At 42.7% G+C, this 27,929-nt stretch overlaps 1 protein-coding gene across 1 annotated transcript in view; it reads right to left on the minus strand.

Moving 5' to 3' along the window:
- The window catches only part of TMEM161B (transmembrane protein 161B), a 56,269-nt gene that overhangs the window by 17,371 nt on the left and 10,969 nt on the right, over positions 1 to 27,929 (minus strand). The window contains exons 3-8 of the mRNA XM_077288761.1: positions 11,434 to 11,537; positions 8,528 to 8,614; positions 6,888 to 6,985; positions 4,022 to 4,178; positions 3,617 to 3,768; positions 1,092 to 1,152 (exon numbers count right to left, since the gene is read on the minus strand). Of these exons, the coding sequence (XP_077144876.1) occupies positions 1,092 to 1,152; positions 3,617 to 3,768; positions 4,022 to 4,178; positions 6,888 to 6,985; positions 8,528 to 8,614; positions 11,434 to 11,537 (659 nt within the window). The remainder of the gene's footprint in view (positions 1 to 1,091; positions 1,153 to 3,616; positions 3,769 to 4,021; positions 4,179 to 6,887; positions 6,986 to 8,527; positions 8,615 to 11,433; positions 11,538 to 27,929) is intronic.

Consider the following 27,929-nt stretch of genomic DNA (forward strand, 5'->3'; position numbering starts at 1 on the left):
GCTGGAATCAGGGTCTCTGCCCTATCTACATCATGCTCCTCTCGGATGAAGTAACAACAAAGTCTGGTGACAAATTCACTTTAACAGGAGTACTGGTCAGGCGTGTGCACTGCCGATCCATTCTAACAGGGAGAAAAGTTCCTCGTTTTGCTGATCAATAAAGTTATTGAAGCAAGCATATTTGATATATATAATGTGTATAAATCAACTACAGTGAGAACACTGAATCGTAAATATGCGTATAGGACAAATGGGGACCAGCTGCCAAGCAAGATTAAGACCACCGAACACAAAACACAAGCAACCAAATGGTCCCAAAACACTATAAATCTTTATTAGCAACACATAAAAGCCAACAGGTAAGTAAACCGATGTGAAAGGAGGGAAGACAAGCATTTCTGTCAGTCATGCTGAAAGGTCAGAGCACCCACACATACCATGCCAAACGTGGCAATATGCCCTAAGTAAAGCCCATAACTACTTGTGCTATTATATCATGGAACAATGCCATAGCATAAAAAGTAGTAATGCATAATCGCTCAATGTGAGCACATACCTGATGTGAGTGTAACAGGCAGGATGCGTGGGTGACCCGACACAGACCCCGACGCGCGTTTTGGAGCTAGCAGCTCCTTCCTCAGGGGGTCCCCGAGCAACAAGTAGTTATTGGGCTTTACTTAGGGCATATTGCCACATTTGGCATGGTATGTGTGGGTGCTCTGACCTTTCAGCATGACTGACAGAAATGCTTGTCTTCCCTCCTTTCACATCGGTTTACTTACCTGTTGGCTTTTATGTGTTGCTAATAAAGATTTATAGTGTTTTGGGACCATTTGGTTGCTTGTGTTTTGTGTTCGGTGGTCTTAGTTTTGCTGATCAATGCTGGTCCCAGTGGTTGGACCCCACTGATCCGCACGTTACCACCTATATAACTTTACATCACCAGACAACTCCTTTAACTGTAAAAGTAAAAATCATTCTCAGCACAGAATATCATATCATTATTTACATTTCACATCAAATCTGTTGACTCTCAATTGTCCTAGAGATTCATAGCCGGGTACAAAAAGTTTGATGCTGAAAATACTTACTGAGACTCCAAGCCTTGTTTTTGAAGAAACTCCACAGCACCTTCTGAAAAATTTGTAAAACCTAGGGAAAAAAAACACATTTCAGAAAGTCAAATTATGGACACTGAAATCCTTCCACGCTGCATTACTTTGTAACCTGGGGTTAATAAGAAAGGTTAGAGGGCACAAGGGTCACAACCCGATGGCATTTACTACTTTGGACTAGACAGTAATTAATCCCAATCTCTTAAAGGGAACCTGTCAGCAGGATTGTGCTCAGTAACCTACAGACAGTGTCAGGTTGGTGCGGTTGTACTGAATAAAATGATAACTTATGATATCTTGGTTGATGAAATCCGTCTTGTGGTTGTTGTTTAATCTGTATTTACAGTTTCCAGATAACGAGATGCTTTTGCTTCAGGGAGGCCTGTGGGGGTCTTCATGTGGTGCTCTGTTCTCATATGCATCCTTATGGGCTCATGACAGGTCACACTGATCCTTCAGTGACCTGCCTCCTATTTTACATAATGAATGTAATATTGTGGGCTAAGGAGAAAATTTACATCCAGCAAATTGGCGCTGGCTCCTGCGCAGTAGCATCTATCCGCTTGCTGATAAGTGCTAATGTGCAGGCGTCATGTTGCTGTAGCCACATTTTTTTTTCTCCAGCAAAATGCCGGCGGCGCTTGCACAGTAGCATATGTTGGCAAGTGATAGATGGTACTGCGCAGGCGCCATTTTCCTGGACGTTAATTATTTTTTTCTAAGCTCACAATATTCTATGCATTATGTAAAATAGGGGGCAAGTCACTGAAGGATCAGTGACCCGTCATAAGCCATAAGGATGAATATGTAAGCAGAGCACCACATAAAGCCCTGCCCACAGGCCGCCCCAAAGCATGAGAATCTCATTAACTGAAAACCCAGTAATCATTTTAATCAGTAGAACGGCGCCAACCTGACAGTGTCTCTAGTTTACTTAGCAAAATCCTGCTGACAACAGGTTCCCTTTAAGCTGCATTTAGAGAGGTAGATTGGTGCTCACAGACAAGTGCTGTTGATTTATACAGCATATACACAATCAATTAGGTTATTGATGGTTGTCTTGACATAAATGAACTTGGGCAAATCATCAAGATCCGCTGCTGGCAGCTCCCTTTCCAATTGCCAACCAATAACTTCTCAGATGTGCTTGATGGGAGACAAATCTGGAGACGCTGCAGGCCGCTCACAGTAGGATGAGCGAAGAGCACATACTGAATACATCAAGAGGTTTTAAACATTTTATTTCCATTTTCTCATCATCTGCATAGCACTAACATCTCTATTGATCCTGCGATTTTCATAATTTTGAGACTTTTCATCCTTGGTGAAATTTCAATGCTGAGTTAATCGGAAGTCACTGATAATCCAGTTCACATAGGCCGCTACAAACTATATGGAGACAATACTGACAAAACTGATCCAATCAGCTGATGAATAAGCTCTGCTCATTGTCAGCTATGCATGGTTTACAGTGAAAATGCTTTATTTTCTAAATGGCCAGCAGATTGCCTAGATTTTCCACATAACTAAGACAGCTATATGTAAGGATATGCTGCATAGTAATAAGAGATATAAAATGTGCTTATTTGCGTACACAGTCATTATCATGTCAGGGTAAAGCTTTTAGGCGCTTACTAAGCTAAGTCCCATCTGTCTAAACGTGTACATATAGGTCAATGGCATTAATTCCCCCATCATCGGCCTATACACTGTGCTGCAATAATCCATGGCCTATTCCACCCTCAAAAGGTCTGACAATGGTACTGAGCATTTCATCCTGGCAATCGAACAGCAGTTGGGGTACCGCTGTCTATCATGTGGAGGTTTGAGCATCCTCCAAACACATGACTCCACATATCATCACCAAACCATTCATGCTGGATGATGTTACAGGCAGCATAAGCTTCACCACAGTGTCTCCACTCTCCTTCCTGTCTGTCACACGTGCTCAGTGAGAACTTCGTCTCATCTGTGAAGAAAACGGGGGTCAGATGTGCCAATACTCTCCTTGTGTAACCCCCTGTTTTCTGGTCCATGCTCCTGAGACTGTGCTGCGAGGCAGCAAACCATGCCGGCATGTATGGATGTGCCATCCTAGAAGAGCTGGAATATGCATGCAACTTGAATGGGCTGGAAATACCACATGCTACCAGTAGTGACCAGAACACTAGCAAAATGCAAAACTAGAGAAGAATCATTCAGGGAGGACAAGGGAGCGTCATAGTCTGTGACCGTCCCCTTTTTGAGGGTTGTCTTGTTTTTGCCTCTCCAGTGCACCACAGCAGGTGAGATGGATTCACATCAAGCTTCCTAACCCGGGCAGATTGGTAGCCCTGAACTTTAACCAACTTAGGATTACTTTGTGACGTGTAAGTATTTTTTTTTTAGCAGCGTATGCACATGGGAAAGGAGGGTGGACCACATCGTTTATACATTCAGTATTCCTTTGTACTTTGTAACATAAAATAAAATAAAAAAATATATAAATGAGAATTTCTCACCAGTCTCCAGGCCGAACTCCAGGTAGCTTTCTGTTACAATAAGAATTGCCATGGCTTTGACAAAGAAAAAGAATCCAAAAGTAACACAGACAGATCTCTCGCCACCATCTTCAACTTTAAAGTAATGGGCTGTCAGAGTGAACAGCACTTTGCTGGACACGAACCGTCAAGGAAAGACATGATTTTATACTGCAGCTTTAAGCTCAGCTGTCACCATCCAAGTGTGAACTGTTCAGCATTTTTATAAAACTTCTGCCAAATTTACAAATACCACCGCTCTGTCTTTATCCACATACTCTTATAATCTGTGGACATAGAAGCTGAAATACTGAATGTGTCTTTACAATTCTAAAATAAAAAAATGATACAAATGTAACTATGATCATTGATAATGATAAAGGATACACTGCAAATGCCAGGACGAGCATGCACCAAACTATGCTGATGTTCATCTCCTGTGAGGGACCCACTAAAGTGTAATAAGCCTCAGTTATCAGATACACGACAGTAGCAGCAACGGTGAAGTCTACCAGCCACTGATATTCGGGGAAGTAATGGAGGGCTGGAAGGAAATAAAAGCCTTTGAGAATCACTGAGTATGTCGTCAGTTAATATAGCACATACAATATATGCCGGGATATTCTATAGTAATGGTTCACAATAACGTGGAATACACCGCATAACCGTCCGCAGTGTCGAAGCCAAAATAATGCAACAAATCAATGAAATCAAAACAGTTATTCTCTAAAGCCACGGAAGTGCAATACACAGTTTCATAGGACTAGAAGTGACACTTTTTAGCAAGAAAAATCTTGCTAAAAAGTGTGTGCGTTTTATAAACTTTTCATGTAGCATCCTTCCCGATCACTGAGACCTATAGGCAGCTGCACAGTTCTCCATCCTCTTGCCAAGCAAAGATCAGTCAGATCAGTGCAGAGCAGGAGAGAAAGCGGAACCTGCATATCAATGTGTGTGTACATATGTAAGCTGCAGAGTTGTGCGTGTATACAGCAGAGTTGTGTGTCCATACATATGTATGGCGCAGAGCTTTACATAAAGCTTGTCAGCCAGTGGAAACAGTATCTGACTAACTGTATAGAAAATCTGGCCTTCGCCGCAGACATAAACAGGATAGCCACGCTTATTCACATAGGACACATACACAGAGAAACAAACCATTTACATTAGGAAGAGAATGCAAAAATGGAGTTATCTTTTGGTGCAGTCACACTTAACCCCTTCATGGCCCCAGCTTTTTTTCAGTTTTGCGTTTTCGTTTTTTGCTCCCCTCCTTCCCAGAGCCATAACTTTTTTATTTTTTCGACAACATGGCCATGTGAGGGCTTATTTTTTTGCAGGACTAGTTGTACTTTCGAACGTCATCATTGGTTTTAGCATGCCATGAACTAGAAAACGGGAAAAAAATTCCAAGTGTGGTGAAATTGCAAAAAAAAGTGCCATCCCACACTTGTTTTTTGTTTGGCCTTTTTGCTAGGTTCACTAAATGCTAAAACTGACCTGCCATTCTGATTCTCCAGGTCACTACGAGTTCATAGACACCTAACATGACTAGGTTATTTTTTATCTAAGTGGTAAAAAAAAATCCAAACTATGCTTTAAAAAAAACAAAAAAACAAAACAAAACACTTTTTTGCAATTTTCCGATACCCGTAGCGTTTCCATTTCTCGTGATCTCGGGTTGGGTGAGGGCTTATTTTTTGCGTGCTGAGCTGACGTTATTAATGATACCATTTTGGTGCAGATACGGTCTTTTGATCGCCCGTTATTGCATTTTAATGCATTGTCGCGGCGAACAAAAAAATGTAACTCTGGCGTTAATTTCGCCGTTCAGGTTAATCCTTTTTTTTTATTGATAAATCAGGCGATTCTGAAAGCGGCGATACCAAATATGTGTAGGCTTGATTTTTTTTTATTGTTTTATTTTGAATGGGGCGAAAGGGGGGTGATTTAAACTTTTATTTATTTATTTTTTTCATATTTTTTAAAACTTTTTTTTATTTTTGCCATGCTTCAATAGCCTCCATGGGAGGCTAGAAGCTGGCATAGCCTGATCGGTTCTGCTATATAGGAGCGATGCTCAGATCCTAAAAAATAGGATAGGATAGGATAGGTCATCAATGTCTGATTGGCCAAGGTTCAACATGCAGCTCCCCTACCAATCAGCTGGTATCGGTGTTGGCAGCTGGAAGTACTCACTTGCGGAGCTGGCCATCTTCTGGCAGAGGCCGAGGCAGAATACCGCACATGCGCTTCCCATTCAAATCAATAGGTGAATGTGCAATACCATGTGGCGACCACTATAAGAAGTCGGCCAGCTCAGCAAATGAGCACTTCTGGCCGGCGCCCACCACGGACATCGATGTGTGCACATTTGCAATGAATTTATGTTTTATTGTTCCAATGATTTATAATAAAAACCTGAAGCAACGTTACAAACCTTGATTTTTTATCATCAAAAATTCAATGTTCTGTGTCTGCTGCTCTTATCCCGAGTTATTTGTCTCTACGGTTACATGTTATAAGTAAAGGTAGTGTGAGCCTGCTGTTGTGCTTTCTAAAACCAGTCCCCTCTTGAAATTTATTTTCGCCAGAGATAGGGAACAGGAACAAAGTATGACAAATTATGACTCCAATGTGCTTGAGATTTTTAATAGAGCAAAGCAAAGTCCAGCTCACCATGGTTGACATCTCTGGATACTCGGAGCACGGAACCGCTGTGTCAGGGCGTAGAAGGATCAAGGAAGAAGGAAACATCCAGCTCAACGAGATAGTGAAAAAACGTGTCGTTCCTTTATTCACTTCAATAATATATGTGGAGGATAAAAACATCAGCAACAACAGGAATAAAAACAGTATCAACGCGTTTCTGGTGACAGAGCACCCTTATCATGACTAAGGGTGCTCTGTCACCAGAAACGCGTTGATACTGTTTTTATTCCTGTTGTTGCTGATGTTTTTATCCTCCACATATATTATTGAAGTGAATAAAGGAACGACACGTTTTTTCACTATCTCGTTGAGCTGGATGTTTCCTTCTTGCTTGAGATTTTTACCTAACTCTGAATTTAGTATTTCCGGACAGATTTGATTCTTAGTGACTTGTTCTGCACCAGCTTGCAATATTTTTTCAAGTTTAGCCAAACATGTGTTCCTATGAACATCACTGTTAACTTGTACAAAAAGGGCAAGATAATAAAAGAGAAATAGTTTGGGATGGTAAACAAAATTAAAAAACAAAAAGAAACCTCACCTAAAGTGTCGACTTCTGTAACAGTCTTGGTTTCCAAATGGAGGTCAATATCTTTGGGAATGGTAAGAGGTTTATTCTCGATATGGCCGTTATACTTTCTGCAACAGAAAGAAAATCACAGGTGACATCAGCCCAAAGGGAAAGAAGACACACTTAACTTCAAATTATCAGCAGATCCGTACATCCCCCTCCCTAAGGACGAACGAGAGGGGTCTGCACCTGCTAGCTGCTTCTTGGATTTGGTCTATTACAATTGTATGACGACTGCAGGAGTAAATGTGGCAATTAAGACAGCTTCAGAAAACTTGAGGCTTTTTTTGCACTGAGCCATTCCTGGCTGATTAGTTACAAGTTAATAAATTGGTTATTTATTTGAAGAAGAAATCAGGGGTCCCATCCTCTATGTGCAAAGCTCAAGACTGCAGGAATTCACACTGACGTCAGGTGAGTTTATTACATATAATAGAGAAGCTGGAGTTCCACCAACACAAGGTAGAAATATATGGTGCCAGCTGCCGATCCCTGCAATACCAGTCAGTCTCGAGTACAGCTCTGCAAGGAAAACTAAAGTTTTGCAGCAAGAAATCCTTTAGGATAAGTCATCTTATATAAGGCTTGGTCATGCATATAAAAGCATTGGCACTCCTCCTCCTGCCATCAAACTTTTTATCCTCCTAATATATTGCAATCTTCATAATATATAGCACTGTGTACTTACAATTGCTCATTTTGCCCTTCTACTCAGCTAATGCTTCTCTTTGACATCAGGTCTATGACATCATGTGACTAAAAACTGACTATCTGAATCCTTCTAAGCTTTATGTAGAAACAGGAGATCAATTTTCCTTTTATGACTCATCAGTGACTGCTAAAGTCCCTGGCAGGGGGGAGGAGGGAGCAGCTGGGTCAGGAGGTGAAGAGGGGAGTGATAACTGCAGGGACAAGAGACTTCCTGTTTCTGCATAGAGCAGAGAAAAGAGAAGTATTACTGAGCAAAGTGAGCAATTGTAAGTACAGAGTGCTATATAATATGATGACTGCAATATATTAAGAGGATAAAACCTTTGATGGGACGAGTGCTTCTTTCACGTGAACATGACAGGTGATACATACTGCCTGATTCATAGGCAGCATGTATCAGGGACTGGCTGTAAAAACTCAGCCAGGTATGTTTGGCTTTAAAATGCAGAGAAAACATATTTTAAAAGCCGCTGCGGACTGAGACTATGGTGTAGACTAGCTGGAGAGATGGGTGCCTGGCAGCTCCTCCCCGCCCGCTGCCATTGACAGGCCTCTGCCTACACGTGCAATCTATGAGCTGACAGCTTCTCAGGGTCCAGTGTGCACCTGTGTCCGCTGCATTTTCTGCTAACATGGAGATCTGTATTTCCTGTGCACTGCAGATCAGGTCTTATTCTCTTCAATAGGAGCTGATCTGTAGTGACCTGCAGAGGCCACTACACCGTGTACGGAGCTGGGCCGTGTATTTACATATGGCCGCCGCCTGCATTGAAAACAAATGGTAAGTGCTGGAGCTAGGTGTCGGCTGCCACCGACCTGATATTGATGACTTATCCTGATGATACATTATTAATATAAAAGTGAGAACACTTATGAGAACATGCACAATAACACATTACCTATCTTTCTTGCTCTTTCCTCTTATTTGTTGCTTTCCAGCAAGTGTCCGTAACTCGTCTTCTGTAGGATGCTGGTACCAGTATAAGCTGCATAATATAATCATAGAGGTAATATTACGGAAATCACTTGGCTCACATCCAGGAGGACTTTCATACACAGCCATAAGAACCGAGCACAAACTAAGTCCTGCGCATTCACTTATCAGGAGGCCAAAAATAAAATAAGAGTAAAAACAACTGTTCTTTAGAAGGTCACAAAACTAGGCAGGTACGACCTCAGATGGCAGATATTACTGTGTCCCTATTCATTCAACAAAAACAAAGTCAAAATACAGATCAGATGTGTGAAAATTAAGTACACCATCACTGCTTCCCTTGGAATTATTTTTTTTATTATTATTATTACTGATGTCCTGACACATAAAACTCATGAGTGACTTATCTATATATATAATTGTCTAAGGGGTACTTCCGTCTGTGTCTGTCTGCAACTTCCGTAATGGAAATCCCGCGTTGCTGATTGGTCTCGCCAGCTGCCTGTCCTGGCTGCCGCGACCAATCAGCGACGGGCACAGTCCGGCGGCAAAATGGCCGCTCCTTACTCACCGCAGTCAGTGCCCGCTCCATACTCCCCTCCAGTCAGCGCTCACACAGGGTTAATGACAGCGTTAACGGACCGCGTTATGCCGCGGTGTAACGCACTCCGTTACCGCTGCTATTAACCCTGTGTGACCAACTTTTTACTATTGATGCTGCCTATGCAGCATCAATAGTAAAAAGATCTAATGTTAAAAATAATAAAAAACCTGCTATTCTTACCTTCCATCATCCGCCGAGGCGCGCGTGGCTGCGTCATCTGGGTAATTTCGCAATGCATCCTGGGAACGGAAGCTAGCGGCAGCCGCGCGCGCATCGACACAGCTTTGCTGTACGCCAGCGGGTGAGTATATAACTATTTTTTATTTTAATTATTTTTTTTTCACAGGGATATGGTGCCCACACTGCTATATACTACGTGGGCTGTGTTATATAATGCGTGGCTGCCATATACTACGTGGCCATTGTTAAATACTGCGTGGGCTGTGTTATATACTGTGTGGGCTGTGTTATATACTATGTGGGCTGTGTTATATACTCCGTGGGCAGTGTTATATACTGCGTGGGCTGTGCTATATACTATGTGGGCTGTGCTATATACTACGTGGGCAGTGTTACATACTATGTGGGCAATGTTATATACTACGTGGCTGCTATATACTACGTGGGCAGTGTTATATACTACGTGGCCAATGTTATATACTGCGTGGGCAATGTTATATACTGCGTGGGCAATGTTATATACTGCGTGGGCAATGTTATATACTGCGTGGCCAATGTTATATACTGCGTGGGCAATGTTATATACTACGTGGCCAATGTTATATACTGCGTGGGCAATGTTATATACTGCGTGGGCAATGTTATATACTGCGTGGGCAATGTTATATACTGCGTGGCCACTGTTATATACTGCGTGGCCTGTATTAACGCATCGGGTATTCTAGAATATGTATGTTTGTATAAAGCAGCCACATAGTATATAGCACAGGCCGCGTAGTATATAGGAGCCAGCCCAGGGCTGTGTTATATACTGCGTGGGCTGTGTTATATACTGCGTGGGCTGTGTTATATACTGCGTGGGCTGTGTTATATACTGCTTGGGTTGTGCTATATATTACGTGGGCTGTGCTATATATTACGTGGGCTGTCTTATATACTACGTAGCTGTGTTATATACTGCGTGTCTGCTATATACTACATGGCTCCTATATACTACGTGGCCTGTGCTATATACTATGTGGCTGCTATATACATACATACATATTCTAGAATACCTGATGCGTTAGAATCGGGCCACCATCTAGTTATTTAAATAGAATAAAATGTAATTTCATGAAACTGAAATATCCCTTTAAAATAACTCCTAAAGCTGCAATACTGTAGATGTAAAGACATTAGCGAAGACTTCGTAACATACCGTATAGTGAACAGAAAGAAATAATTATTCTAACACTTTAGTAGCAGAAATGTAAAAAACAAGTAGAAATACGGCGAGTGTCCGGATCGCTGTTCTCCTTGTGAATGGCACTGCTGTTTGCATTTTTAGGCTCCGGCACACATCCTAACAAGCCTACAGTGAATGTGGCGAGGGGACAGACCTTCAAAAGAGAACACAAGGGGCCAAACTCAGGGGACAGGGGTTGTCTGGTGATAACGTATCGATCACTTGGAGGGCTGACCGCTAGAAATCACACGAATAGGCAGAACGGGGCACTTTTACGCCAGGATGTCCGACCACCGCTCTATTTGTTCTCTAATGGATTGCCAGAAAACGCGTGCAGACAGCCCTATATATAATAAATGGAGTGGTGGTCGGGGATCAATAACTTTTCACCTATCCCATCAAACAGCTGCTTTAGGGCGCAGTCAGACGACCGTATAAATTGGAAATCACTGCGCAGACTGGTTGGCGGCTCTCCTGACCAGAGTGTCACAGCGTCATACATTAATATGAAGCTGTCACTCTAGAAGCGGGAGACCCGCCGGCCAGTCCTCACACTACGTTGGTCCGATTTATATGGTCATCTGACTGCGCTCTTAGAGGAGAGAAATCTGTAAAGTACATGTCATTCTCCTGAACACCACCTCTATTACACAATCCAGATCTGCCAGGACTCATTTTCAGCTCCAACATACTGTCCATATTCGATCATCTTAAAGACTCGCCCGCAGAGTGAGCACACAAGGTGGCTGACATTACAGGTTTGTATGGAAACTTCACAGTTCTATGGATGTCGTCGGCTCAGGTCTTACTGTATAATAGTGGGAAGGAGGATGTGTGTTATTAGGAGAACATTAGACGTTACCTGCCATTGCAGAGGAGCCAGCGGGCCAGCGAGTAGTGAGGTATGATCTTCTGTAGGACACTGGCCATCACCATTGTGACAACCAGCTGCATGCCTATCACACCCTGCAGAGAAGAGTGGACATGACGTATGAGATGGCAGCACAGAGCATTTATGGCGATGTACACACAGGCAATCACTCGAGGCAGCATGTAGTATTCAGCTGTAATAAAGATGCATATGGAAAATATATCAACAAGGGATGCAGTTATGGCGCACAACTGACTGTGTGACGCAAAGAGGAAGGATGCCGGCTATAGTACTAGTCACGCTGGAGCGCAGCAGGACACTGGGCCCTGGTCAGTCACTGGGCCCTGGTCAGTCACTAAGCTCAGTGTAACAAGCGCTTTCTGCACTCTCGAATTATAGGTTCCGGGTGACAATCATACGTACAGCAATGTCTGAACATATTCCTAGTCTCAGATTTGCTTCCTGGATGGGAAGTAAGAATTCGGTAATTGTTCAGCAGACACCGCGCAGTCCAACAATGGCAGAACTGAGGTTACAGCCTGTCCTCTGCAGAGGCTCTCAAAGGAAACCTGTCACGTGACAAATGCTATGAACTTGCAGACATTCGCAGGTTAACAGTGTTCTGAACCTCAGGAAAACCTACAGAGAAATCCCCTTCTGAGGAAGAGATTCTCGAAACGCGCGTCAGGGGGTATGTTGTGGCAGCCTGGACTCTGGGTAACTATGTGCGTTCATTAGCCAAATATTTATTCTGAACTCTCTCTTACTTTATTTCTATGTATGGCTATGATGTGCAGAGGAATATTTTGTTCTAAGGCTCTCGAGCAACTTTGCTTATTATATACTGCATCGTATTACTGAACTAGTTGCACTCAGGCCTTTAGTATGTTTTTGGTCCATATGCACTTTTTTACTTGATTCACTTTAAGCACTGTGCTTTCTATTGATTTATCTATGGTGGGTTACTATTGATGTTATTTGTACAAGTATCATTATTGTTGGACCTGATTCATGCCTCTATCCAATGTTTGCTTGTCCTTTTTGTATGATGTCATCCCTTTTTTAATTATGTTTTAAATATGGCTCAATAAAAATTATATTTTTATATGATTTCTTTGGAGGACTTTCTCTGTAGGTTTTCCTGATTTTCACGGTCCTCCCTGCTTATGGTGTGGGGCATTTCTAGTGTTCTGAACCTGCCTGGTGCCGACACTTAGACCCCCGATCTGGGGAGGAAATTAACTTTATTCCTCCCGGTAGTGTTCCGTTTCAGTCATGGAGATGTTGCCAGCGCAGGTTCAGTCACAGGTCGGTGTATAGAGACAGCAGGTCTTCATTAGGGCCGGCGGTCAGACAGTGCCGGGGGGCAGTTACAGCCAGTGATCTCTATACACAGAGCAGTGACTGAACCTGCGCAGGCGTCACCCCATGACTGAAACCGGACGCTACTGGGAGGAATAAAGTCCATTTCCTCCTGGCAGTGGGGGTCTAAGTGCCGGACAGGTTCAGAAGCCTGCAGATTAATACCATTTTTTCAAGTGTCAGGTTCCCTTTAATGGTGAAAACAGTGACCACCTACTTCCCTGCACTCATTAAACGGCTATTCTCATCTTTGCCTTTAATAAGGCCAAGATAGGAAGTGAGGTTATGAGAACACCTGAGCGCAGCCTCTCCATGCTGTTCACTTGTCTCCCTTAGAAATTAATGGGAGTTATCACAGTGTAGCAAAACAAGCTATGATATGTGAACTCCCAAACTGGGAATAAAGTAGTTCATGATGCTGGTTTTGTGGCTCCCATTTATGTCTATGGGAGTAAGAAGAACAGAAGTGCGGAATTGCACTTGGCTGGACTCATAACCACACTGTAGGATGAAATCAGTTGGTCACGGGATCAAGTAAAGGACTTTAAAAATTAAATCAATAATAAAATATTTTTTATATCTTTAAAAAACTTAAAGAAACAAAAAATGCATATGACCCCCCTTTCGCCCTTTAAAAGTAAAGAAGAAAAAAAAAAAACACTTAGTATTGCTGTGTTCGCGAACGTATTAATTACGGTAATTAACCTGTACGGTAAGGCTATGTGCCCACGTTGAAGAAATGCTGCGGAAATGTCTGCAACATTTCTGCATCTCCCTGCGCGGGTAAAACACAAGCGTCTTTAGCTTGCAGAATGCTTGCGCTTTACAAGCTTTGAAGCATCGCTTGGAAAAGTGATTGACAGGTTGGTCACACAAGCATAGTGCTTGACAAGTGTGACCAACTTTTTACTATTGAGATGCTGCCTATGCAGCATCAATTAGTAAAAGATAGAATGTTAAAAATAATAATAATAAAAAAAAAAATAATACTATGGTTATTCTCACCTTCCGGCGGCCCCCATATCCTCAGCGGCGCTCCCGGTACGTTCCGTTCCCAGGGATGCTTTGCGAGAAGGACCTTTGTGACGTCATGGCAGCGTCACCGCAACGTCATCTCAGGTGATTCACGCAATGCATCCCTGGGAATGGAAGCCGCCATGTGCACCGCTGAGAGGCGGGAGGACTCCGGGGCCATCAGATGGTAAGTATATTCCTATTTTTTATTTTAGTTCTTTTTTTTTTACGGGAATATTGTACCCAGGGCCTGAAGGAGAGTCTCCTCTCCTCCAAACCCTGGGTACCATCTGCACATGAAGCGCTCACTTTATGGTGGGCATAGCCACATGCGTAAAGTGAGTGTTTCAATACAATCCTATGGCGGCGGAATCACCATGATTCTGCAGAAATAATGAACATGCTGCTGATTTTACCGCTATGCAATTCGGCAGCGGGAAAATCTGCAGCATGGGCAAAGCAACTGTGGAATCCCATAGGATTGCATGGGAATGCGTTTTTAAGCATTTCCACTGCGGCAAAAAACGCGGCGGAAACGCATAAAAAAACGCAACGTGGGCAAACAGCCTAAAAGTTGTAAAGAATGAAAACAACTGAAAACATCAGAATTTCAATTATCTGTAACAATAATTTTTTTTTTCTTAAAATGAAGCTTTAGCCCCATATTTTTATTTCACGGAATGGAGTGAGAGAAGATCTAACTGACATTTGTTTAGCACTTCCTCCATATACATGGAGGAACGGAAGGAGTGCCATCTGGCTTTTGTAAGGCAGATGATGCTAGAAGTTTGTGAATGCATCTGCAGAGCCCAAAAGCAGCACCCACCAAAGAAAGGTACCCTACTATGGAAACTATGACCCTCAAGGAATTCGTCTACGGTTGTGGAGAGCATGAGCATTTTGAAAACAAAGTTGTCTCACAGAATTTTATAACATTTCACTGTGAAAATTAAAATAATATGGTCATTTTCCACAATAAAATGTTGCTTTAAGCCTAAATTTTTCATTTTCACAAAATGTAATAGGAGAAAATGGACCCCACAAATTGTCACAGAATTTCTCCCACACGTGGTAAGAAATCACTTTTCAGGCTCATGACAGGCATACGAAGTGAAGAAGTGCTCTCTGACTTTTGGAGATCAGATTCTGCTGACGTTTTTAGGCGCCATTTGTAAAGTCCTTGAGGTGCCAGAATAGCAGGAAAATCAAAAAGATAACAGATTTTGGAAATGACACCTTACAAACAGGGCTGTAGAGTTGGTAAGACAAACCTCCGACTCCGACATTTCTGTGACACCGACTCCAACTCCACCAAAATGGGCTCCGACTCCACAGCCCTGCTTACAAAAACCTCATTCAGACATCGATGAGTAACATGTGTTCTGTGTTTTTCACGGAAAGGACACACTCCCATTATAATCTATAAGGTTGTCCACATGTCCGTGTTTTGTGGGTCATGGGTGGCGTTCGTGTGCAACCTGTGTGCTGTCTGTGATTAACACTGTAACGTATAGGAGAAGATTTGCAATTTGTTTTAGGCTATGTGCACACGATGCGGATTTGCTGCGGATCCTTAGCGGATTTTTCCGCTCAGAAACGCTGCAGATCCGCACTGTGATGTACGGTACAATGTTAGTGAATGGGGAAAAAAAAAAGCTGTGCAGATGGTGCGGAAAAATCAGTGCGGAATTGCTGCGGATTTCAAAGAAGTGCATGTCACTTCTTTTGGGCGGATCTGCAGCGGTTCTGCACCCCTCCATGTTAAAAATCTGCAGTGCCAAAATCCGCACAAAATCCGCATCAATTCTGCACAAAATCTGCAGTAAATCCGCTGTAAATCCGCTGTAAATCCGCAGCTGCGGATTCTCCCAGGAGATGCGGATTTTGTGCAGAAAATTCTGCACCTCTTTTCTTACGTGTGCACATTGCCTTATTCTGTTTTTCCATCAGTGAATAATCACTGTTTGAATCACTGACTAAGGTACCTTCACACGAAGCGACGCTGCAGCGATAGCGACAACGATGCCGATCGCTGCAGCGTCGCTGTTTGATCGCTGGGGAGCTGTCACACAGACAGCTCTCCAGCGACCAACGATGCCGAGGTCCCCGGGTAACCAGGGTAAACATCGGGTTGCTAAGCGCAGGGCCGCGCTTAGTAACCCGATGTTTACCCTGGTTACCAGTGTAAAAGTAAAAAAAAAACAAACAGTACATGCTCACCTGCGCGTCCCCCAGCGTCTGCTTCCTGACACTGACTGAGCTCCGGCCCTAACAGCACAGCGGTGACGTCACCGCTGTGCTTTCACTTTCACTTTAGGGCCGGCGCTCAGTAAGTGTCAGGAAGCAGACGCTGGGGGACGCGCAGGTGAGTATGTACTGTTTGTTTTTTTTACTTTTACGCTGGTAACCAGGGTAAACATCGGGTTACTAAGCGCGGCCCTGCGCTTGGTAACCCGATGTTTACCCTGGTTACCAGTGTAAAACATCGCTGGTATCGTTGCTTTTGCTTTCAAACACAACGATACACGGCGATCGGACGACCAAATAAAGTTCTGGACTTTATTCAGCGACCAGCGACATCACAGCAGGATCCTGATCGCTGCTGCGTGTCAAACTAAACGATATCGCTAGCGAGGACGCTGCAACGTCACGGATCGCTAGCGATATCGTTACAAAGTCGTTTCGTGTGAAGGTACCTTTACACTGATGGCAAAAACTGGTAAACTGACCAAATGCTAATGACATTTTGATTAAAAACAATGATGAATAACGAGCCTCGTTTTTGCATGTGAGAAAAATTACTTGCAAATGACATTGCAGAATAAAAATTGCAAATATGCCAAATAAGACACATTGTTCCCGGCAGGTCCTTCTGGAGACACTGTCTGAATCCCCATTTGTATGGTTTTGGACAAAACTCTGGTGTAAGTGCTCGGCACAGAGCACAAAAGAAATCTCACTAAATCAAGAACAATATCCAAAAATTTGGAAACACATCATCAAGATATACTATATCTAGTAATTTACATAAACGCCATGATTTTTAAGGGCAGTACAAAGTTCTTAAAGTCACACGTTAGAAAAATATTTTTTTTTTTAGGGTAAATTCACACAGGGCGTTTTTGCTGCTTTTTTTTCTGCAGCAAAACCTGATCATCTTGGCAGGAAAGAAGCTGCGCCAAAAACGCAGGTTTAGGTGCGTTTTTTGGTGCGTTTTTTTTCTCTTTGTGCATGCCAATAAAGTTGAGTGCACACAGAGGAAAAAAAACAACTTCCTGTAGATTGAATAGAGATTGATAGAATAGAATGAATAGATTAGAATGAACAGTATAGAATGAATAGATAGATTGATAGAATAGAACAGATACATCACCTGCAGTATCCTCTTCCCTGGCATTTGCTCACAGTGTAGAGGTTACCTCCGGTTAGGCTGTGAGGGAGCGCAGGCTCGGTGACTTCACGGCTAGTTACTGAGCCTGCACCCACTCTGTCTCATTAATTCCCCAGTTGCTTACAGCCGGGGGAGGTCGCATTAGCAGCGCTCCCAGTTGTAAGCTTTATCTCCCCCAGATACTGCGTGGGACACTCGTTATATCGGACTACGATGGATCAGGGAGTATACTTATGCTTTTTTATTTTATTTTTATTCCAGAAGATCGAGGGCTTCGCTATGGAATGGCAGATAATAAAACACACACAATTTTGACAATTTTTTTTTTCATTAAAAGACTTTTTTCTTACCATGTGTGTTTATTTAACCCTTTAATTAATATATGATTAGTAATGGATAGGTGTCTTACTGACGCCTCTCTATTACTAAGGCGGCCACCGCTACAGGGCAAGTGGGAAGAGGCGGGCAAAGCGCCAGAATTGGAGCATTTAATAGATGTGCCTTTTCTGGGCAGCTGCGGGCTGCTATTTTTAGACTGGGGGGCCAATATCAATGGCCCCTTACCAGAATGAGAATACCAGCCCCCAGCTGTGAGCTTTAGCAAGGCTGGTTGGCAGATGAAAACTCCCATCCGCTGCTCCTGCTCTCACAGTAAATGGCGGCTGTAGGTGTCAGATGATGGGAGCAGTAGTCCCATCAGCTGACACCAGTGATCGGAGGTGAGTTTACACCTCCGATCACAGCTGATCGCTCCTGCTCTCTTCTGACAGCGGGGAGCCGCGGCTCTCTGACCGAAGGGGAGGATTTCCCCACCGATCAGAAGCGGTGTTTGCAGCACTGTCATGCATATGACAGCGTGTCAAACACTAATGTTGGACCCCCCATTTAAGTGAATGCGCGGTCCACTGCTGGATGACAGGCTGCATGAGCGCATCGTGCAGCCTGCCATCTAGATGTAGCAGAGCCGAGTGTGACGTCAAATCCGGCTCTCCTTGGCTTTTCTGCAGCAAATACGCTGCAAGAAAAGTCAACCTGCGTATTTGCAGCGTTTTTTCACCACCCATTCAAGTCAATGGGTGAAAAAACGCTGGAAAAACGCTGAAAGAAGTGACATGCTCTATGTCAAAAAAACGCAGCAAAGCACAAAATACGGACCTCACAAAAACCCAATGTGTGTGCATGAGATTTCTGAAATCTCATAGGCTTTGCTGGTACTGTAAAAGCAGCTGGAAATTAGCATAAAAAAGCAGCAAAAATGCCCTGTATGAACTTACCCTTAGAGTGTGGATGCTGGACGGAGAGTGAGGCTCAATTTATCTCTTCAGAATTCCACATAGGTGATCAGATGTATTCAGATCAGGAGACACACTTGGTAATCAAATCACTTTCAAACTGTTCTTCAGCAAACAGATGTGTGTTTTGTATTGTGGTGGTTTTGGAAAAGTTCACGTCTACCAAGGCCATGGAGTAATATAACATCTTCTCTTGTTATAGAGCAGTGCATCTGTGAATTCAAGATATCATCAATGAAATGTAGCTTCCTGACACCAGCAGCACTCTTGTAGCCCCACCTAAGGACACTGCCATCACCACGTCTCAGTCTTTTTATAAATACATGGTGCCTACAGTAAAACATGGTGGTGGCAGTGTACGTATATGGGGCTGAATGAGTGCTGCTGGTGTCAGGAAGCTATATTTCATTGAGATATTGAATTTACAGATGTACTGCTCTATAATGAAAGAGAAGTTGCTACCCTCACTCCTTGCCCTTGGTAAACTTGCACTTTTCAAACATGACAATGATCCAAAAGACACATCTAATGCCTCTGTTGCATTTCTGAAGAAGAACAGGGTGAAAGTGATTCAGTAGCCAAGTATGTCTTCTGACCGAAACCCAACCGGACACCTATAGGGAACCTCTAACAGAGGTTATTCTTGAGAAATGGAAAGATAGATTTTGCAATGTCACCAAATTGTTCATTTCATGCCTAGAAGACTTGTGCGGCCCTTAAAAATCATGAAGGTCATACAAACTACTAGATGTTTAAATTCCATCTGGCAGATTTTCCACCAGCCACAGGGCAGCAGCAGCTTGCCATCTAAACCTTTATAGCTGTTGTGTCTTCACACAAACACCCAAGGTGAACAAACCTATTGATTTTACTGTCTCCTATATTATGGTTTTACGTTATTGTGTGCTTCTCCCTTCAGTCACTGCTTCCTCAAAATACTAGATGTAGAAGTTTTTGATGTGAGGTGTATTAATTTTTGCATCGAATTTGAGTAAAACTGAAGATTTTGTAGTGAAAGTTATATTATTAACCTTACTTTCATATTATAGGGTAAATAAATGTTTTATGACGACTCCATCTTGTCAAAATTTGGGAAATTGTTCTCGATTCTGTTCTGTTTTTAATGTTTTGTTAGTTTTGCACAATAAACTTTGCTACAAAAATATTATTTGACATTGCATTGCCATATTCGGAGAGCTATACAGTGGCATGTAAAGGTTTGGGCACCCCCGATCAAAACTGTGCTCTCAGATAACTTTGACCAAGATTTCAGACCTTAACCCATTATCTACCAATGTCCTTTTTTTGGGGATGCCTAATCTTTAGCTTCTAGCAACTAAGATTTTATAATTTTTATAATTAGGTCCAATTTTTTGTGTTGTGTTTGTAAAATTGCTAATTTGGCAAGTAATGGGTTAATTAACCTGTTAGGGTTATGGCTGGTTCACTATAAAATGTTAGGAAAGGACAGGTGATGCTACTTTCCCAGCTTCATAAATACCTTGCCTCCTCTAACCTTGTGCTAAAAAACAGCAGTCATGCGTTCTTTAACCCCTTCCCGACATGCGCCATACTAGTACCATATTGACGCAACCACAGATACAACAATCACTGTATACCAATAGATTATAAATAATTAAAATTTTATTCTTATTATATTTCTATAATCGCCAGTGATACGTGTTCTGTGGAGAAAAGTGTGGAAACCCACTAACCAGAGAGAGCAGCCACAGCCAATATGGAGCCACCCAGAGATAACACCAAGCAGGAGTGAGATATAAAATGCCTTTATTTAATATTAGCAGCAATATAACATATAATATATAGAATTTGTGCGTATACATGGGAATAAAATTTATAAAAATCAGAATACTAAGAACAAAATGGGGGAGTTTATACAGGCTGACCCTTTTATATTAGGATAACAGGTTAATGGAACCTCCAAAAATAAAAATTAAAAAAAATTTTTTTTAAAAAACATGCGGGCATGTGGAATTTATTAATTACTACTAATAGTGTAAGAGGTGATGTCGGACCATTAAAGTGCCAAGTGATAAATAAATATGAAATTAATGTGCTATTGAATTCAATTGATATGTACGTGACAATATTAATTAATTTATGTGCAAAACGTAAGCAGAATAGAGTGCAATGTGCAATACTGTGCCAAAGCCACAGGGTATATAATGACAGTGTCCGCAATGGGTGCACAATATAATAGAGATACTATAATATTAAATTGTGATATAGTGTACTTGTTCATAAAACACGTGTTAAAAAATGTGCAAAAAAATGGCAAAAAATCAAATATAAACCAGTGCAAAACTTATGCGTTACATAATTATAGTATCCGCACCAAGTACACAGTTTTACGGACATGGATAGTGGCAGACTGCTGAAAGCTGCACCATATACCACAGTGCCTATTAAGAAATCTCATAAAACTATCACACCCACAGCCATAATCCGATCCGAGGAGGAATATAATGTTGTGATATACCTGTATAAGGGGTCAGCCGAGTCCCATGCAGCACACCCCGACGCGCGTTTCGGATCTAATCCTTCGTCAGGGGGACCTGTACCATAGTATAGGACACGGACAGCGCCACCACTTTCTATAACTCCACTCTCACATCAGCCATAGACTCAGTCGCCCCCTCATGCATGGCAAAGTGCGACAAATCACTAGGCAACCTTGGCATAACACTCTCACCAAAAAACTTCGACAAGCATCCAGGGTCACGGAGCGGCGTTGGAAGAAAACACGCCTGCCAGACGACTTCACTGCTTTCAAACAAGCTACACTTGCCTTCAAATTAGCCCTCACCTCTGCTAAACAGACCTATTTCACAAACCTTGTATCTTCATTATCCTACAACCCAAAACAACTGTTCAGCACATTTAATTCTCTCATCAGCCTACCACTGCCACCTCCAACTCCCCTCATCTCTTCCGAGGACTTTGCCACCTACTTCAAAAACAAGATCGACCAAACAAGGTAAGCCTTTACTGTTCCACCACCCCAACCACTCAATATACCAGACCTCGGCCCTTCCCTAATAACCTCCCTTTCCAACATCACTGAAGGAGAGCTTACTCACCTCCTTTACAAATCACACCTCACCACTTGTGCACTTGACCCTATCCCTTTCCAACTGCTCCCCAACCTCACTAACACGCTCATTCCAGCCCTAACCCATCTCTTCAACCTATCGCTATCTTCTAGTACCTTCCCCACTGCCTTAAAACATGCCACCATCACACCCATCCTCAAAAAACTAACCTTGACCTAACCGCTATGCCCAGCTATCGCCCCATATCATTGCTCCCGTTTGCTTCAAAACTCCTTGAGCAGCATGTCCATGCTCAACTTTCCTCCCACCTCTCATCTAACTCTCTCTTTGACAACCTCCAATCTAGCTTGCGCCCCCACCACTCCTGCGAAACTGCCCTGACCAAAATTACTAATGACTTATTCACAGCCAAAGCTAAAAGACAGTTCTTCATCCTCCTCCTTCTCAACCTGTCCTCTGCCTTCGACATAGTCGACCACTGCCTACTGCTACAGATTCTTTCTTCCCTTGGCATCAAAGACCTTGCCCTGTCCTGGATTGCCTCATACCTTTCCGACCGCACATTTAGCGTTTCCCACTCCCACACTACCTCCTCATCCCGCCTTCTCTCTATTGGAGTATCTATACCCTTGGCATAGGACAACTCAAAGTCCCATGGCTTCCAGTACCACCTGTATGCGGACGACACTCAGATCTATCTCTCTGGCCCAGATGTCACCTCTCTGCTGTCCAGAATCCCGGAGTGTCTGTCAGCCATATCCTCCTTCTTCACCTCTCGCTTCCTAAAACTCAATGTAGACAAAATCGAACTCATCATCTTTCCCCCACCTCGCGCATCCCCCCTACCTGATCTAACTATTATGGTAAACGGCATCATGCTCTCTCCCGCACCTGAAATCCACTGCCTCGGCGTAACTCTCGATTCTGCTCTGTCCTTCAAACCGCACGTCCAAACTCTTGCCATCTCCTGTCGCCTACAACTCAAAAATATTGACAGAATCCGTCCCTTCCTCAGCCCACAATCTACCAAATCTCTTGTGCATGCCATCAACATCTCGCGCCTCGATTACTGCAACACCCTCCTCTGTGGCCTCCCCGCTAACTCTCTTGCACTGCTCCAGTCTGTCCTGAACTCTGTGGCTCCCAATTCCCCAACGAATCCAGTTCAAACTACTAACACTGATCTACAAAGCCATCCACAACCTGTTTCCTCCCTATATCTCTGAACTAATCTCCCAATATCTTCCCTCACGTAATCTCCGATCCTCCCAAGACCTCCTCCACACTTATTCGTTCCTCACACAACCGCCTCCAAGATTTCTCCCAAATATCCCCCATCCTCTGGAATTCCATGCTTCAACATGTTCGATTATCCAACACCCCCGGATCCTTCAGACGGAACCTGAAAACCCATCTCTTCATGAAAGCCTACAGCCTGCAATAACCATTCTGCTGCCTCACCACCACCCGAGCTGCCGCCTCAACACCACCCGAGCTGCCGCCTCAACACCACCCGAGTTGCCGCCTCACCACGACCAGAGCTGCAGCACCCCCGACCTTCTGTCTCTTCCTCATTATCCCATAGAATGTAAGTCCGCAAGGACAGGGTCCTCTCCCCTCTGTACCAGTCTGTCATTGTAAATTTGTTTACTGTAAACGATATCTATAACTCTGTACGTAACCCCTTTCTCATGTACAGCACCATGGAATTAATGGTGCTATATAAATAAATATCCCACTGAGCGCCGCGGCGATTGGGTGCGGGTGTCAAGAATTGTAAAAATTGGCCTGGTCAGGAAGATGAAAACAGGTTTAGGGGCGAAGGGGTTAAGCAGCTGCATAGCACTATTAAAATGATGGAGGCCCACAAAGCAGGAGAAGGGCATGAGAAGATAGCAAAGCTTTTTTAAGTTGCCCTTTCCTCAGTTTGATATATAATTAAGAAATGGCAGCTAAAAGGAACAGTGGAGGTCAAGATAAGTTCTCGAAGGCCATGCAAATAAGAATTCCCGCTTGACTGCAAAAGACATTTAGCAGACTCTGGAGTTGTGATACATTGTTCTACTGTTCAGAGACACCTGCACAAATATGGCCTTCATGAATGTCATCAGAAGAAAACCTCTCCTGCGCCCTCATCATAAAATTCAGGGTCATAAGTATGCAAAAGAACATCTAAACAAGCCTGATGCATCTCGTAAACAAGTCCTGTGGACTGAGGAGGTTAAAAACAGAACTATTTGGCCACTATTATCAAAGATACGTGTGGAGAAAAAGGGCACAGAATTTCAGGAAAAGAACATCTCGCTAAACATTAAGCATGGGGGTGGATCAATCATGTTTTGGCTTTGTAACATTTCATGGGTAGAAGGAAGAATCGATTCAATAAAATTTCAAATTCTTGATGAAAAAATAACAACAATCTGTAAAAAAGCAGAAGTTTAACCCCTTAGTGATTTTGAGATTGCTTTTTCATGACACATTATACTTTATGATAATGGTACATTTAGGTAGATATGTTTTGTGTTTATTTCTAAAAATATCAGAAATTTGAGAAAAATTTAAAAATGCTAGCAAATTTTAAAATTTGAATGATTATCCCTTTAATCCAGACAGTCATACCACACAAAAACATTCATAAATAACATTTCCCTCACATCTGCTTTACATCACCACTATTTGTAAAATGTTATATTATTTTGTTAGCGTTTTAGGAGGTTTAAAAATATAGCAGTCATTTTTCACTTTTTCAAGGAAATTTACAAAATTTATTTTTTTAGGGACCTATCCATGTTTGAAGTGCCTTTAGGGGTCCCATATGGTGGGAAACCAACAAAAGTTATATCATTTTAAAAACAGCACCCCCTGACATATTGAAAACTGCAGTCAGGTAGCTTATTAACCCTTCAGGAATTAATGCAAAGTGGCATGACAGAAATGAAAATGTGTATTTTTACCACCTAAAAGCCGCTAATTTCTAAACAGGTTACAACAGCCGTCAGACTCTAAGGCCGCTATTTGGTTGTGAATTGCCATGGCAAACATCAGGACCACACAATCATGATCTGAGGGCCAATTGGGATAAAGAGGAAGCCCCCACACTCTGTTAACCATTTATATGATGTAGTCACTATGGACAGCAGCATTCTAAGGGGTTAAACAGATTTGGACAGTGCAAACACTGATCGTGGCTAATGCAGCAAGTTGTCAGCTACAGTGTACAGCTGACAGCTGCTGGATTGTCACCTGTATGGGTATGCCATTCTCTTATATCTCAGGTCAGTTAAAAGATGTGTTGGCGGTCATTAAGGAGTTAAGATAATGGTTTCCACAAACGAATAATGATCCTAAACAAGTCAAAATCCCAAACAGACAACCTCAAAAGGGGCAAACTCAATGGTTTACAATGGCCCTTGTAGTCCCCTGATCTGAATACTATTGAAAATCTGTGGGTAGACCTCAAAATAGCAGTGCATGCAAGACGACCCAGAAATCTTACAGAACTGGTATAATTTTCCAAGGAAGAATGGAAAATTCCTCAAACAAGAATTTAAAGACTCTTGTCTGTCTACAAAAAGTGTTTACAAGCTGTGATACTTGCAAAAGGGCGTGCTACTAGAAACTAACCACGCAGGGTACCCACATTTTTGCATTGGCCCATTTTCCCTTTTTGCAATTTTTAAAATGTAATGTTGATCACATTTTATTCCATTTTTGTGTGGCTATATGATGACACAACAGCATTCTTGGCATGGTTTCCCATTCGGGATTTGACTGGTTTATACCCTGGGTTGTCCCAGATGTGGCAATACCAATTATACGTTCTATTTTTTTATTATTATTTTTTTTTGTTTTTTTACATTAGAAGTTACTTTTTATTGGCAAAAATAAAATTATGTGTTTTTTTGGATTTTCATTTATTTTTTTTACCTATTAACAAATTGTAATTAACTTTTTTCCTTCTTGTTTTTATTTAGTACAAGTATCGGACTTAACTCTTTACACTTTGATTGTTGGTCTAGTACTCTACAATACTTTTGTATTTTTACAGTTTCACAATGGCATACAACCTGTTACACAATCCTTAAAGCAGAATGTAGAGGTCTCCATACATATTAGACTAAAGTCATTAAAATCCGCCGATATCATAGGGATCGCTCGGCAGTGTAAACTACATGTTGGCCTCCTGACTCTCCACCGACAGATGTCAGTGAAGAGAATGATCCTGCACTTTGAATATCCAATGGCAGATATTTTTTTCTGTGGGTGATAAGCTACAGGAATAGTCTATCAACAGCTCGCTCAGAATACAGTGCTCCTGTCTATGGTGGAGTTGGGGGGAGATGGCTGTCAGCCAAATGACTGTTCGGTCGACAGCCATCTAGCGTTTCTGGGGAGCTTTACCAGCAGAATTGGAGGCCATTGCTTGGCCTTGGGATGTTACAGCAACCATAAATCATTGCTCCTGTGTCCATTCAATTGTCAAGACATATTTGTACATCATCTTCAAGAAGGAGTTCCCTCAGAATCAGGGCTGTGGTGTCGGAGTCATGGAAATTGAGGAGTTGGAGGTTTGGCTTACCGACTCCACAACCCTGGTAGGGCTGTGGAGTCGAAGTCGTGGAGTCGGAGCCCATTTTGGTGGAGTCAGGGAAATTGAGGAGTCGGAGGTTTGGCTTACCGACTCCACAACCCTGCTCAGAATGATGCACAAGTACATCGACCACATTCAGCCACACCATTACTGGAACCAGTAAAAGTACTGCGTTAGGTCAAGCATGGTTTACACATTGTCACCAAATTTCACTATGGTTTCTCTTTGTATCCAGCTCTGCGTCTTTGCTGATGGGCTGCGCCGGTAAAGTCACGTCAACAGCACTGCAGCCAATCAGTGAGCTGACCGACTCAGGTTGATTGAAAAAAGGTTTGCTGAAAGGGGACATCCTTTTTAATAATGCGAAAATTAACAGTAATCTTATTCACACAAATACCATGAACACTTGTAGCGTTTCCAGTTAATGTTCTACAAAGCAGAGAGGTATTGCATTACACTGAATTACATACTTCACAGCCATTACATGCCTTCAACGGAGGGAGAACATTGCTGTGTACTAACGAACAAGGAAATGTTATCTTAAGAAGTGTGTCCTCTACAATAATGAACAAATGCAAATATGGACTGATGAAGGACGAGATTACTTATGTCAACATGAGGGCTGACGAGTTACAGAAGGTCATGAGCAAGGAGACGTAAAGACGGTGGCAAGTACAAGGTCAGGGAAAAAGCTTTTCTTAGCAATACCAGTTTGTCTTTGGTATGCTACCGATGATGGAGGCAAAAAAAAAATACGGACATTCTTTTCGCACGGCCCCAGGCTCTTATGCGGATCTCTATTACACTTATAGAAAGTAATAATCATTGTTCTGCTGGTGGTGTGATATTAAAAATGTGTGTATAAACATAAGGGTGAATGACCTCGTAGAGATCAAAACATCCAACACCGCGGAGACACCATCACGTGTTTCTCAACGCAGTGATCCAGAACACTGCCCCCATCCCTAAAGGGAAATATGCAAATGCATGTAGAAAAGCCGCGGAGACACCATCACTTGTTTCTCAAGGCAAGCAATGAATAGCCAGGTCTTTCACCAGGAAGGAACAACCACAGGAAGGGCAGCATCCAATAAAGGAAAACCACCTATGCCAAAACATGGTATCCATCCAGACAGCTGTTTTGGGGTATTTGCCCCTCTGTCTGTGGATGGATACCATGTTTTGGCATAGGTGGTTTTCCATTATTGGATGCTGCCCTTCCCGTGGTTGTTCCTTCCCGGTGAAAGACCTGGCTATTCATTGCTTGCCTTGAGAAACACGTGATGGTGTCTCCGCGGCTTTTCTACATGCATTTGCATATTTCCCATAAGGGATGGGCGCAGTGTTCTGGATCACTGCGTTGAGAAACAAGTGATGGTGTCTCCGCGGTGTTGGATGTTTTGATCTCCCCGAGGTCATTCATCCTTATGTTTATAGTCTTTTCACTAGGCACTGCTCCTAATAGCCAGTTTCCTACTCCACACTGATGAGGGGAAAATACCCCCGAAACAGCTGTCGGTGGATGGATACCATGTTTTGGCATCGGTGATTTTTCTTTATTGGATGCTGCCCTTCCCGTGGTTGTTCCTTCCCGGTGAAAGACCTTGCTATTCATTGCTTGCGTTGAGAAACACGTGATGGTGTCTCCGCAGCTTTTCTACATTAAAAATGTGTGCATATGGCATCTTTTAGATGCCAGCATACCTGTCACGTTTTCCAAGGCAAAGACTCTTATGGAAAATAAAGTGATGCTTTTCCTGAAA

This window comes from Ranitomeya variabilis, chromosome 1, assembly GCF_051348905.1.
Source record: "Ranitomeya variabilis isolate aRanVar5 chromosome 1, aRanVar5.hap1, whole genome shotgun sequence".
Classification (NCBI taxonomy): Eukaryota; Metazoa; Chordata; class Amphibia; order Anura; family Dendrobatidae; genus Ranitomeya; species Ranitomeya variabilis.